This window comes from Rhamphochromis sp. 'chilingali' (assembly GCF_963969265.1).
Source record: "Rhamphochromis sp. 'chilingali' genome assembly, chromosome: 11".
In the NCBI taxonomy this organism is placed as follows: Eukaryota; Metazoa; Chordata; class Actinopteri; order Cichliformes; family Cichlidae; genus Rhamphochromis; species Rhamphochromis sp. 'chilingali'.
Window position 1 is genome coordinate 28,714,268 of NC_137938.1, and position 13,457 is coordinate 28,727,724.

The 13,457-nt window shown below is 38.4% G+C and overlaps 1 protein-coding gene across 2 annotated transcripts in view; it reads right to left on the reverse strand.

Moving 5' to 3' along the window:
- LOC308405900 (mannosyl-oligosaccharide 1,2-alpha-mannosidase IA) overlaps nt 1-13,457 on the reverse strand; it is a 195,749-nt gene that overhangs the window by 58,268 nt on the left and 124,024 nt on the right. For both annotated transcript variants that reach the window (XM_080896688.1, XM_080896689.1), the window contains exon 4: nt 8,053-8,133. In XM_080896688.1, coding sequence (XP_080752814.1) covers nt 8,053-8,133 — 81 coding nt within the window. The remainder of the gene's footprint in view (nt 1-8,052; nt 8,134-13,457) is intronic.

Genomic DNA, 13,457 nt, shown 5'->3' on the forward strand with positions numbered 1-13,457 from the left:
TGTAATGGAGTTATGTTAGGTTACAGGAAGCTGTGAAAATGTGCAGACTTTTATAGAAGACACAATAAAATTGTTGAAAGTTGGGAAAATATTGGGATTACAGTTAAATAACGTTTTTGTCTTCAGTCAGGACCATAGTGTTTCTTTAACGGCATAAAAGCAATCTGATCTACTCATACTGAAGCTTCTCTAAACAACAATTAAGTATATTAAGAATATTATTAAAGAATATTAAAAGTAATAATTGAAAAAATGTATTTGTGTTGGTATAAAACACAATTCAACTATTTCCTTACTTTTATACCAAAAATGCAAACATGTGTTGCTGCAAAGTATCCATAACTCGAAAGTTCGAGTTATCTTTCTCGAAATTTCAAGTTTCTTTTCTCAAAATCTGACTTATTAATTCAAAATTTTGACAAAAATAACTCAAAATTTCAAGTTAGCGCTGCCAATCAGTGAATTACGTCATTTTCTTGTTACCCGGAAGGATATGGCGCAGAGGAATGCGCACTCAAAACCGGATCGTGAGCTACCAATGGTTAGCAACAAATTGGCACTTTCCAGAGTACGTTTGCTGATAGTAACACCATGTGATTCAGCGAATAACACAAGGATTTCATCATTTGTGAAGCCATGCTGAAAACACTCAGCAATTTGTGCATTCATGACTGGCTGCAATACTGGTAGCTTAGCTGTAGCATTTATAGCTGAGGGCTTCAGCTTCCAGGTAACAAGAAAATGACGTCATTCATGTAGATTACTGATTGGCAGCTCTAACTCAAAATTTCAAGTTATTAACTCAAAATTTTGAGAAAGATAACTCGAAATTTCGAGTTATGGCTATTTTTTTTTGTGGCGGAAATGGGCTTCCATATGAGAGAGTGTTATTGCATACATCTTGCCTCACACAAAAAGTTTGTTGACTATAATTCACATGTTAACATTAGGCAACATTTGTCTCAGCCAAATTGGCCAACATATCAACACCAAACAGTTTAAAAGCTTTTCGGTAATTAGTGTTCATGCAATGGTTGTTATTATGGAGGATAACACTCGATTGCGCCATGGAAAGAGGGCAGCACAAACACAAATACCAGCAATCCTGTTTTACCTCCTACTTCAGGATAGTTAAGCTTATACATTGTTACAAGAAATAACCGATGTGCCCGTCATGTAGACAAAATTACTAATAATGCACCATAACAAGACTGCAAATATTCAAAAGGCTTGAATATTTATCAAAAGTACCAATGTCAAGTTTAAAAATATTTGCCTACCAGAAAAATATCAATTATTTAAAAAAAAGAAATGAAAGAAATCTTAATGTAAGCTGTTTAAATTCAGCTGCATACCCCCAAGCAAATGTCTGGGGAGTCAGAAATTTTCTGGAGGCGCTGTAACAATGAGTTTCAGAGAGGAAGGGAGAGGCGTACACAGGCAGCACATCTACAGAAAAAGATCATTTTCATATTTCTTCTGCATGTAAGTTTTGATAGGTTGGTTATGAATATTTATTTGTTGTGCATGATCTTCTCGTGCAGGTGAGAAAAGTTCGAATCACTCAATCTGAGAGACAACTGCACTGCTAATCTACACATTACATGACAGCAAGTTCCCCCAGACAATTAATGATGCTGAGACGGGGATACAAACAGAGAAACATAATTAGACTCTCATCGCTGACAGTATTTACAATTTATTGCATTTTTTCCGAGTGTGATGTGTGTGATATTTATATTGTCTTTATGGCAGTGCTCTCGAGTGATATGACCCAAAAATAAACCAATTTTCAGCGACATAAGTGGGTCACCCAAATTAGAACGACAACAGCATGGACAGATGCAAACACCATACCCCTCATCAGCGCATCCAAAAACACATGCCACGAGGACTTTAAATAGAAACCCACAGGCCGAAGACAAACACTAAAGTTTGTGAACCTGAGTAGAGAAAAATCTCAGCCTGAACTGTCACAGTAACTCAGTGTTCAGCTCCAATGTTCCAGAACAGAAAAGGTTAGATTTGCGGCTCTTGCATGTTCTCCAAAAGTTCACAAACAGTTCCTCTGCATTGAAGTTCTTGACTGGTTACAGGCATGAATGTGATTGACCCAGAATAAAAGTAAGACGGGACCAAGATAAGAAAATATTTTTTTTCCCCCTCAGTGAAAGAAAACCACAGCAGCGTGTTTCAGAAAACATGTCTCGATATCAGTTGCTGTGTACCGATTGCAGAAAGTTTATTTTTAAAATAAATACCACGACGTTCATTTGTTGGCTTGATGAGATTTGGCTGCATTAAAAGGGATTCATAATGTGGCTGCGACCAATGATTGTAATTTCAGACTCCTAATTTTTAGCTCACTACAACAACAATATATATATATAAACTGTAATATTATGTCACTTTAAAACTGTTTTACGTGCTTGTTCTTAATCTTCCCTATTTCCCCCCTTTAATATTTGAATCTCTTCCATATTGATCTGTATTTCTTTACCCACCATTCTGTATCTGTTATGTACTAAACATAAACAGGACATTTATAATTCGCCTCCCTCAGATGAATGAGACACACTACTGTTGTAGCACAGAGAGGCTGGCAGCTGTCTATCACTACATGCAACAGAGTTCTGCTTCGTTTAACAACATGAGAACTGCAGCTGGAAACTCCGTGAGATGGAGAAAAAACTAAGATGGACTGTCATTGGCCAAATGACAGAGTTTGGATTGATTTTTTGGCAGCATTAGATTTACATCCATTGTTTAGACCAGCGGTCCCCAAGAGTCGTTTGGTACCAGGCCGCGAGAGTTGAGACTCGGGAGCGAAATTTATGGTTTTTAGGAGTTTTATTGTTTTGTTTTTTTTAAATCATTAACTCTGTTTCTCTGGGTCTTTGTTTGCAATGTTTGGAATCTCCTCAAAGCCATCCCAAAGATGATCACTTTATTTTCTTCAAACACTGAGAAGGATTCAATCTCTTCTGTCCCCCATGAATATAACTGATAACATTACACTCCTTCATACAAACACACTTCTTTCCTTGCGACCTCTCCTGAGCACCCTTGCTCCATTTCCTCGTTTCCTTTTGCTGATGACCACATGAGCACGCGCCTTTCTTCACTGCTGGCTCGCTCTCTGTTTCAGCTCAGCCCTGCGGGCAATTTTCACACAAGGCTGATTGAATTCATTCCTATTCCCCTCCACTTTTTCTCCTTTCACTGTTCTGTGCTCTTGATAAGGAAAAGGGATGAAGCAACAAAGTCTCATCACCACACACACACACTGCATATAAATGGACACTGACAAATGAAACCCACTGCACAGAGATGGCTGGAAGAAGGCATGCAGCATGAATCCAAGCAGTGGTGAAATTCAGGCCGAGCTGACATTCAAAAACATGCATACTTATATAGGTGTGCTTAGGAAGCGGGGAAATTCAAGGCATGTTTAATGAGCATGTCCAGTATGTAAACTCATGGAGAGATTCCCAGTTTAAGGAAGTTTTTTTAGGATAATGATTTATCAAACACAAAAACATCTGTTATATTTAGAGTCTATTTAAAAAACTATTGTAGTGAACCAAGCACATTTTAAATACAGGCTGAAGACTGTTTATGGTTGTGGTAGCAAAAGTTGTGATTGTATCAGGACAACACACATTGAAAGTTACAGTCAGAAAAAAGATTAGCTTTTGGTGCACAAAGTCCACCATCGGGCAATAATGTTTCCTGATAGCTGCTGGAGTAGTTGCCACTGCTCTCAGAGCCATGTGGACTGCCAGAAGTGTGTGTTGGTGAATGATGAAAGAGTGGGGCAGTAGCAGCCAGACCCGATTGAACAAGACATTTAACGTGAAAACTGCTTCCATAAAAAAGACCAACCACAAGCCTTCTGGGGCTCCAAGAAAACACACACACATAAACAATGCATTCCACTAGGTCAAAACAACAGGAGGTTATTAATGGTCAGGTGTTTCTCCAGCTGTGCTCCAAGCATTTCTCCAGCAAACTGTGTCCCGCAAGGAGCCATAATCATCACGCAGTTCCTGGCAATCATTTACAGCAGCACCAGCGGCCGAATGTCCTCTGGTCAAACTTGATGCACAATCTCGTAATAGTCCGCAACAGTGTATCTCAACTGATTTAAGTCTCTGCGGCAGTGACAGACCTTCAATCTATTGGTTTTATCATTCGAATGGAACTGCATACTCCTAAGAGAAGCTCCTAATGGGAGAACCAAAGGGTGACTCAGAGGATCAGAGATGGCTATCCATCTTGTTTTCCGGGAACTTTCACAGAGAGCACGCAGCCGAGTCATGTGATGGATAGCGGCACCAGAGTAAAGGGTATTGATACAGTATGTTTGTCAGGAAACGGAGGCCGTGTACTCGATCTCGTAAGAGAGACTGCGTACAGTGAACAGTCAGGCAATCCAAATGTGAAGAAAAGAAAGTAGGAAAAGGATTGGAGTCATTCAAACAAAACAGATTAAGGAAACTCGTGACATAGACTGAGGTTAAAAAGGGAAGATTAAATGACGCAAAGATAGCAGGAAGGTGTCTCTTCTACAGATTTGCTTCACCTAAGCTCCTTAGCAGCCATGTCCTTCTGTGACAAGGTGAGACAAAAGCAAACTTTATGAGGAATACACTCATATTCGAAATGTCATTCTCTGTGCCGTATATAGAACATTTCCATGGACCAGTGGATAAAGCAGAAGAATATTTTCTGCATGGCATTAATGGCAGGCAAATGTGGAATAATGGATTCAACAATATATTCTGCTCCAGTAATGTATTCATATTTCACTCATCCAGCAGAGCTGGACAATTTTATGCTGCTCTCCCCTCAGCTCGCTTGGCCTGCAAATCAATGTCCATTAAAGCGACAGAGTGTTCATATGTCACTGGATCCTTTCACATTAATTCTGCTGCGACGAAGATTTCCGCCTTTTCCACTGCACGAAAAACACTACAACTGCAGTGTATGTCATGTGCGTGCTCTCCAGGGCTGCTACAGGCAGATGCTCATTATGACAACACCTTTACCTCCAGTGATTTCACACTGTACTGATAATGAATCAGCCCATTTGTGCAGCGTGGCTGTCGCAGGCTATTTTTAAACCTTTATTTATTCAACCAAGGCTTACAGAGCATTCATACGTTTTTTTTCCTGACATGGCCGAGCTTCACACTCGTGCAGTTTCACAGCTTCACACCTGGATGCTGTCCATCGTAACCTCGGGCCTTTATACAGAGCCACTGAACAGCTTCACTGGAGCGACTGGAGCTTTTACAAGGACACAGCTCTTGTACTTTTTCAGCAATGGGAAAAAATTTCCATTCAACTTTGCCTTCTAAATTTAATCAAATTGCTCAGGCTTGGCTCTTTAACCTCTAAGCAACACTTCAATACTACAATGACAAAGCAAAAAAAGCACATTCTTAGAGGCTGATTAAATTTAAAATTCAGGTTAAATCCCCCCGAGAATCCAGTGAAACATTGAAAAGCTAAAGAAAAGCCTCCAGAAGTTCCAATTTATTTATATCTAATTATAATTATCATTTAATATGAGTTGATGGCTTGCAGTGTTTCTGTGATGTAGTTAACAGGTTACCGGAAAGCCACACAAACCATTTCAAAGCTTTTGTTTGCACATGTTATAGGTATTATATTAAAAATACACAGAAACTGAAAAAACAGTTTAATATTATCATTTAGGAAGGATTTACTGGACATCAGCATCTAGCCTCGGGAGCTACAGCAGTGTGCAGTTTATAAGCCTGAACCTGGCACTGCAATATTGCCTTACAATCAAGAAACGCATCATGTAGGGCAAGTACGATGCACTGGGAGATAACAGGAGGTGCATTTCTGCTTCTTTAGTAAAGAGTAACTGGCTCTCCACTAGAGATGGACCGATCCGATATTACGTATCGGTCCGATACTGACCTAAATTACTGGATCGGATATCGGAGAAAAATAAAAAATGTAATCCGATCCATTAAATATCACGAAAGCACCTCACAAAACTTGCAACACGCCGTAACTCACCTCAGAACGTTAGCACGTCGGAGCAGTATGCATCACGTGATAGAGAGGCTGTGGCATGCGGGACCTGTCGGTGGTCTGGATAGCATGTGGAGCTTCGCTAGCAACCCGGCATTTCATCTCTGACAAAGTTATCCCGAGAGAAGTAAAGCAAGTGTGTAAGTCCATCTCTGAATGTTTGTAAAGCATTCCTGCGTTAAGCTTAACTAGCGACTGCCTCTCGCTCTCCGGCTGCTACTTCAATCATGAAACTGCTAATGATCAGCTGATCGGCTTTTCTGTCGCAAGTCCGTGTCTCTTGTTTGTTTTTGGCCCACTTTGCACCAGAAAGAGGAAACCAGCGGCTGAACAACAGCAGCACGTTTAAGCTTGATCAGCTGTTGTTAGAATTTATTTAATATTACTTTCTACTCCAGGATCTTTTTCTACGTAGCTGACGCTGGTAACTGTGCAGGGGCGGATCTAGCAAAGTTTAGCCAGGGGGGCCGATAGGGCATTAACAGGGAAAAGGGGGCACAAAGACATAATTTTCTTTCTTATTCTCATTTAAAATGTCGAGCTTTTAATTATTTAATATTTATCTGAATCTTACACCCAAAGTTTTAATCTGATGTAAAATGTATAGAAGTCCATTATTGTATATAGTAACTGTTAAGTCTAATATACCCTAGTAAGCTATAGTACTTTTTCCTTTGGGAAGGTACCATCTGTGCAGTCTGCAATTTTGTTGAAGAAAGATGTTGAATCTATTTAATATTTCTTGAAAAATAATTGATTTCTGTGCATTTTTTTTTTTCACACTGCATCAAATTAAGGTTGATTACGTCGATTAAGCATCATGAGGTGGAGCGTGAGGGGTGGTTCCCTATTTTTTATTTATTTATTTTTGTTGTTGCTGGGAGTTGGAACCCTATTAGTTAGGTTGCTTAATATTTACGCTAAGTACTCTTTAAAATACCAGAATAGGGAGGATGGTGCAGGTTTGAGTTTATTAGATTGATCAGTATTGCTGAACTATGAAATATTTTTTTTGCATACAGGTATAACAGAATAGCTTTAGTGTAGTTGTTGTTTTAAACTTGAGTATGAACTTATACAAAATGCAGCAAGATATTTAAAAAACAGTTTTGTTGATTAAAAAACACTATATCGGATTCATATCGGTATCGGCAGATATCCAAATTTATGATATCGGTATCGGTATCGGACATAAAAAAGTGGTATCGTGCCATCTCTACTCTCCACACTTTCAGCATCTGTGACCGGCAGATTAGTCAGTCTAGTAAATTCACAGATGAATTTGACATGAAGCCTTCATTAAAACTCACATTACCGTAATATGATACTAATTAATTTTATGCTCAACGCAGCTTACATGCCATACATTTTACATCTGCTACTTCTTCAAACCCTCATTCTCATATGCAAGTGAGGTTGCTTTACATTTTTTTGTGTCTATAGCTCAGAAATATCTACATGTCTACAAACTAAACAGCTCCAGTTCAAAATGAATTTGAATGTGATCGTTTAAAGCTGGAAATGACTAAATGTGATGCATTTTTTTTAAAAGATCTCATTTTTTAGAATTTGATGAAAGATTATTCGGTTGTCAAAATAAGGCCTTGATTACCATGAGGTGCAGACAAGTTGGACATGTGCTGACATCCAGTGAAAAATATGTATAAACCAATTAGGTCCAACATAAAACTGGTGAGGATGAGTACATATTTAAACCCTTACCTATATATCTTACACAGACAGTTTTTTCCCATTCCAAACAACAGAAAAGCCCAAAACATGAAAATGCTGAAATGGCCCAAGATAATTTTATGCTTGCACAGCGGTGACACATAAATACACCTAAACACACTGATGTGCACAAATGCTGTCACCCTCAGTGGCAGCCTGTTCATCATTCAAACTGCAGGCCTGGTGTGAGATAAAGGAAGCAGCAGATCTCACTAGAGTAGAGTGATAACAGACATCTATTAATCTTACCTCCTCCCCTGTCAAGTAGTACACCGACAGCAACCCGCCGACGTAACGGATGTTCACCTCAAACAGTGATGCCTCGCCGTTCTGTTGAACCAAGAGAGAGAGATCAAATTGTCAAATGTCATATTTAAGTCCTCAGTCGGGGGTAAAGTGGCTGTACGGGGGGGGGGGGGGGGGGGGAAAAAAAACACACTAAAGACACCATGAACTGTTTTTTACTCCACTCATGGTTTTACTTCATTCAATAACTGAGCTATGTGGTAGGTTTATTGCTCTCTGAGATGTCTTTGGAGTAGTGTAGTCAGATGGGAAGATAAATATTTTAATATTTCACACAGCATAAAGTCTCTGGGTCATGTAAATATTTATTATGTTCACGTGTGCAGATCAGCATTTCTTGGTTGTTTAATAGATTTTCAGATTCTTTAATGCATGAAGATGTTTACTGGAGAGTCTGAGGTTTTCCTGAGTGGTGTACTAAGAAGTGAGATTAATGGGTTAATTAGCTAGACTGCATTATACTAAACTGTACACCACATTGTCACTGGAATGTGCACATATTTATACTTGATTCTAACCTGGTGCTAAGTTTCTTAAACACCAGCTACTAGAACACTGTCATTTTCATCTGCCAACAAACTAAAGTGATTTCCACAACTACTTCATTAGGTTAGGGGACTTTTAATGTATGCACTTTAAAGTTTCAGAGCTCTAATGTGTAGCGGTCACATTAGAACGAACAGCAGCACTGAGAGCGCGCTCAGTGTTAAAACAATCGGCTTAATTAAAATGCTTGTTTTTACTGCTCTGTGTACTAAATTCCAAGGTTAACAGTTTCTGCAGCATCGGTCTCTGGTCCTTCTTGCAACAGTTTGGCACTTTACAGTTCTATTTTTAATTTCCTTTTTACATTTTTATCACAATTTCATTATCACCACTTGACGACGTCTCTGAAAAGAGTAGGCGGCACTCAATTTGTGCAGAAGCAGAGTCATGTGATCTTACAGAACCTGAAGCAAAAAGCCCGACTTGACAGAAAAAGTTGATAACCACCATTGTGATACTTATTTTACTTATTACTTACTTATTTTAAGTTTTTTTTCAAGCCAGCTAATGCAACAAAAGTGTGGCTAAGTTGAACTTCCCCTCTGGTATACTCACACAACTGCCAGTTTAAGAAGAAAAAAAATAAATGTAAAGATGGCATAACCAGGAGCATAACTTAATTTCTTGAGACTTCTATTTACAAGGACCATAGATAATCACAATAAATTACAACTGTGGTTATATCTCAGGAGAAAAAAGCAATTTCTAATAAGCAATGCCGTTGCATGGTGTTATTCTGAGTGAGTGCAAAAGAGGAGTCATACTGGATTAACACAAGGCAAATTGGGTTGTGACCATGGCCACTTCATCTGAATTCAACAGCCGTGGTTCATCTTTAAAAGTCTTTGTACTCGGTGACCAATAAACAATGAATTAAATAATAATTAAATAAATAAATAAATTGTTTTTGTTCCCACAAAAAAAGAGGCAGATGTCACTATGCAAACCGAATGCTTTGTGTTTTTGTTTTGTTGCTGTTGCCATTTTCAAGCATCGACCTGATGCATTAGGTAGTAGCTTACTGTAATAATAAATATTTAAATGCTTGTTGGATAAAAGGGAGGCTAATGGCTGAGAGGATTAAAGTACACAGACTACACTGTGCTTAGAAGCAAACACACGCTGGATTATCATTGTTACTCTAACATAAAAATAAAATGTAAATGTATGTCACTAAACTCTAACGGACCTAAACCATACTAACCAATAATACACGTGAACTTTAATCAACATATCCACTAACCTGAGACTGCATTACCATGCAACCCTGCAACCACTAAACAGAGTCAGTCTGGAAACAACAACAGCAAAAACACAAAAATCCTTCCAGAAGTAAGTCTTGTCACTCAGCAGCCATCTTGGCAACATCTCCAAACATCCATCTGAATGATGACTCACTAAACTTTACCCACAAGAACACTGAACAAATTAGCATGGCTAAGTTTTGGTATAGACCATAGTTGTCAAACTCTGGCCCGCTGGCCAAATTTGGCCCACAGCCTAATTATATTTGGCCTGCGAAGCCATACCAAATTACTATTAGAGCTGGCCTACTGGTATTATACAGCTAATATATATATTGTTTAGTATTAAGCTTTGCTTGTTCCATATTCAGTTTTTCAGCAAAACTTGTTTGAGTCCATAAGAAAAGATTCATTCTTATATCTAGAGGAAGATTTTTTTTTTCAATAAATATTAACGTTAGCCCGCGACTTTGTTCCAGTTTTGAATTTTGGCCCACTGTGTATTTGAGTTTGACACCCCTGGTATAGACATAGTGAGTCAAAAAAAGCAATACTTACATGTACGCATGTTAGCTATGATAACGAGCACTTGCCACCTCATAGTTGAAACTGTCATGAACCTCCACTATGGATATCTATTAAATTCTAATAAAATAATTGTCTCACGCGCTCGAGCTTTCATGTTGTCCACCTCTATACAGTCTAGTACCAAATCTCTCTGAATGGCTGAAGCCCTACAGGCATTAATTTGACAAAAACAACACTGAAATAACAAAACATTTGAGACAGCTCAATTCTACAGTTTTAGAAAATAAAAGTATAAAAAAGAAAAAAAATTCCACTTCAAAGCGACTCGAAGTGTTATTATTTACATAAAGGCAGTTTTACAGTCAATCCCCATGGAAACAGCAAAAGTGGTTGCTAAGCGATGATGTGACAAAACTGCAAAACCTCTTTTGACTGATTGGTTAGCCTTCGTATTCCTCATTAGTGGAATTAATTGTATTCATAACATTTTGACAGCAACAAACAGAGATGATAAATCAATAAAAATAGTGGGAAGCATTAATATGAACGCACACTTAGAACCTTAAACAACACTAGATTAAGTGTTTGTTCTCGTGCTTGCAATTCAAGTAATGCACAAACACTTTTAAAATAATTCAAAAATCTACCCAAGTCATTTCCACATACAGGTTATCTCTGTGCTTATAAGGAAAGCTCTTGAACTACAAAGCTCCCCGTGCTCTTTCTTCCTCTCTCTCGGTTGTAATGGAGTTTTTCTCTCCAAAGAAATCAACGACTAGAGCCAGGGCAGACTCAAAAAGTCAGGCTAGAAAGTCAAAGCCATGTAATCGTGTTCCCCGGTGTTTTGTTTCCTCTTTTGTCTGAGAGACTCTTGCAACCGCAAGGCAGTATTGATTAGTAGGGAGCAAGTTTGGTTCAAGCTGGATTTTATTCAAGAACCTCTGCTGTAATATTTTGCCATCAGTTTCTCCTCTTACATTGTTTTTTGGTCACTTAGAGTCTCAAAAATTTTTGGACCAAGTCTACAGATTACTGTACAGATATTTATCCTGTGATGTTTCAACTGCTAGGAGAACCGTTCCAGAAAGAGAAACGGCGAGTGTATTTTGGCTCTTTTGTCATCCAGATGTGGAAACGTACAGCGGGATGACTTCAGAGTATGGAGCAGAGTGTGCAGTTCCGATCCCTTTGTAATTTTCCTCAGCTTTCATTAGCAGCCTTGTTCTGATTTTCTGTGGAAAAGTAACATCTTAAGAGTATCGCAAACAGACAAAGCAAACAAAACTGTACTTTCTGTTCAACAGTCCTCACTCTACACTACTGTTTGCTTTTAATATACTCTGGGCGTTTCTCAATTTTCTCCGTAGGAGTAGAGACACAAATGAATGTCTTGATCTATATCCTAGCTTTATCTACTGCTGGGCAGTTTTATCACACAATACAATAAAACATGTGTTTGTTTGCAATTTTACTTTTCTCCTTTCTTTTTTTTTAGAAAAATAAATACTGACAAGAGGACTTGTTGCTATGTTGCAATTTCAAGATGAAATATGCACGTTATATTTTCTTTTCTAATTGAAGTATGAAATAAGAGGTACTGCTCAGTATGTCACTATAATTACTGCCTCTTGTGCCAGCTGAAGGTTAAAGCAGAATGGTACTCATTGACTTGGAGACCCATTGAGAAGGAAATTGCTAGCTCGAGCGTGGTTGATAAGGAAACTGCAATTTGGTGGCAGAAAGGGCAATTTGCTAGAATTGAGTTAAGGAGTCAGTGGCATCTGTACTATGCTTTTATTTATCTCTATATGCATCTCTTTAAAAATGCATATTTTTAATCCTGTTTATATCGTACTTCACATAAATACATAATATTTATAACCACCGTGTTTATTTGACACGTCAACAAAATATTCCATCCATCCATCAATTCTCTTCAGAGTCCAGATTCAAATACATGCACATGCACAAACATGAAAATGTTATGAAGATTCTAATGGAATCTTCAGGGACCATGTAAAACACAGATGTAACCTGGATTGGATGTTGAAAATTGCTACTGTGAGCCATTTGAACCCAGTTCCTCAACCCCTTGCAACATTGGGTTTAAAAATTTCAAGGTCACAGTCAGTGTCCATTTACATTTACAAACAATATAGAGGTCTTTACAGGCAACGGAAGTACATTTTGCAAAAATACTGTACAGTTTTTGTTTGTTTTATTTGATAAGTTCCCTTTTTAAAAACTCTACGATTCTGATTCTACAACAGCATGATGCTGGCTCCGTTTGAAAACTCTGCACACTGGTGACATTTTCTGAGACAAAGCACCAGTGCCTCTGGCAGGACAACTGAGCTATCTTGCCAACCCTGAAATGAGTGGCCCATTCAGTAATGACACTACAATGGCAGTGATTAGGAATGGAGTGTCTATTTATCACTAGTGATTGTAGCTCTCAGCAAGACCGGCAGAAGGTACAGTGAGAGAGGACATACAGTGCTGACAAAGGTTTTGCCAGTCAGACTTTAAGTCCTAGAAGACTCAATAAATCAGTCAGGAAGCCATTCATACCAATTTGAAAATATACCTAACGCACATTTACATAAAATAAAAAAACAAACAAAAGAAAAACAAGCCCCTAGGCAATCTTTCTACTCAATTGGCTTGTTGATTTCTGCATTTGAATCTGATTTATTTTTCAGGAACAGCTACTTGCAAGCCCTGCGTCTTACTGCAAACGGGGCAACCTAACCTTCAAACGTGCCTCAACGTTAAATGAACTTAAAAGGCAAACCCTAAGGCTCTGAGAACGTAAACTAAATAGTAAAACTCACACTGACAAAGCAATTCAATCATCACGGTCTAAGTAAGACAAGAAGAAAGAAGATTAAAAACTGTGTCCTCTGAAAGGTTGCTTGTATATGACTCAATCTCAAATTTCCACATTAATGTACAAACGGGTGGAGGTACAGCTGACTGGATCTGATTGTGAGGCTGACTTTCAAACGGGTTTAACATCAAGACACGAAT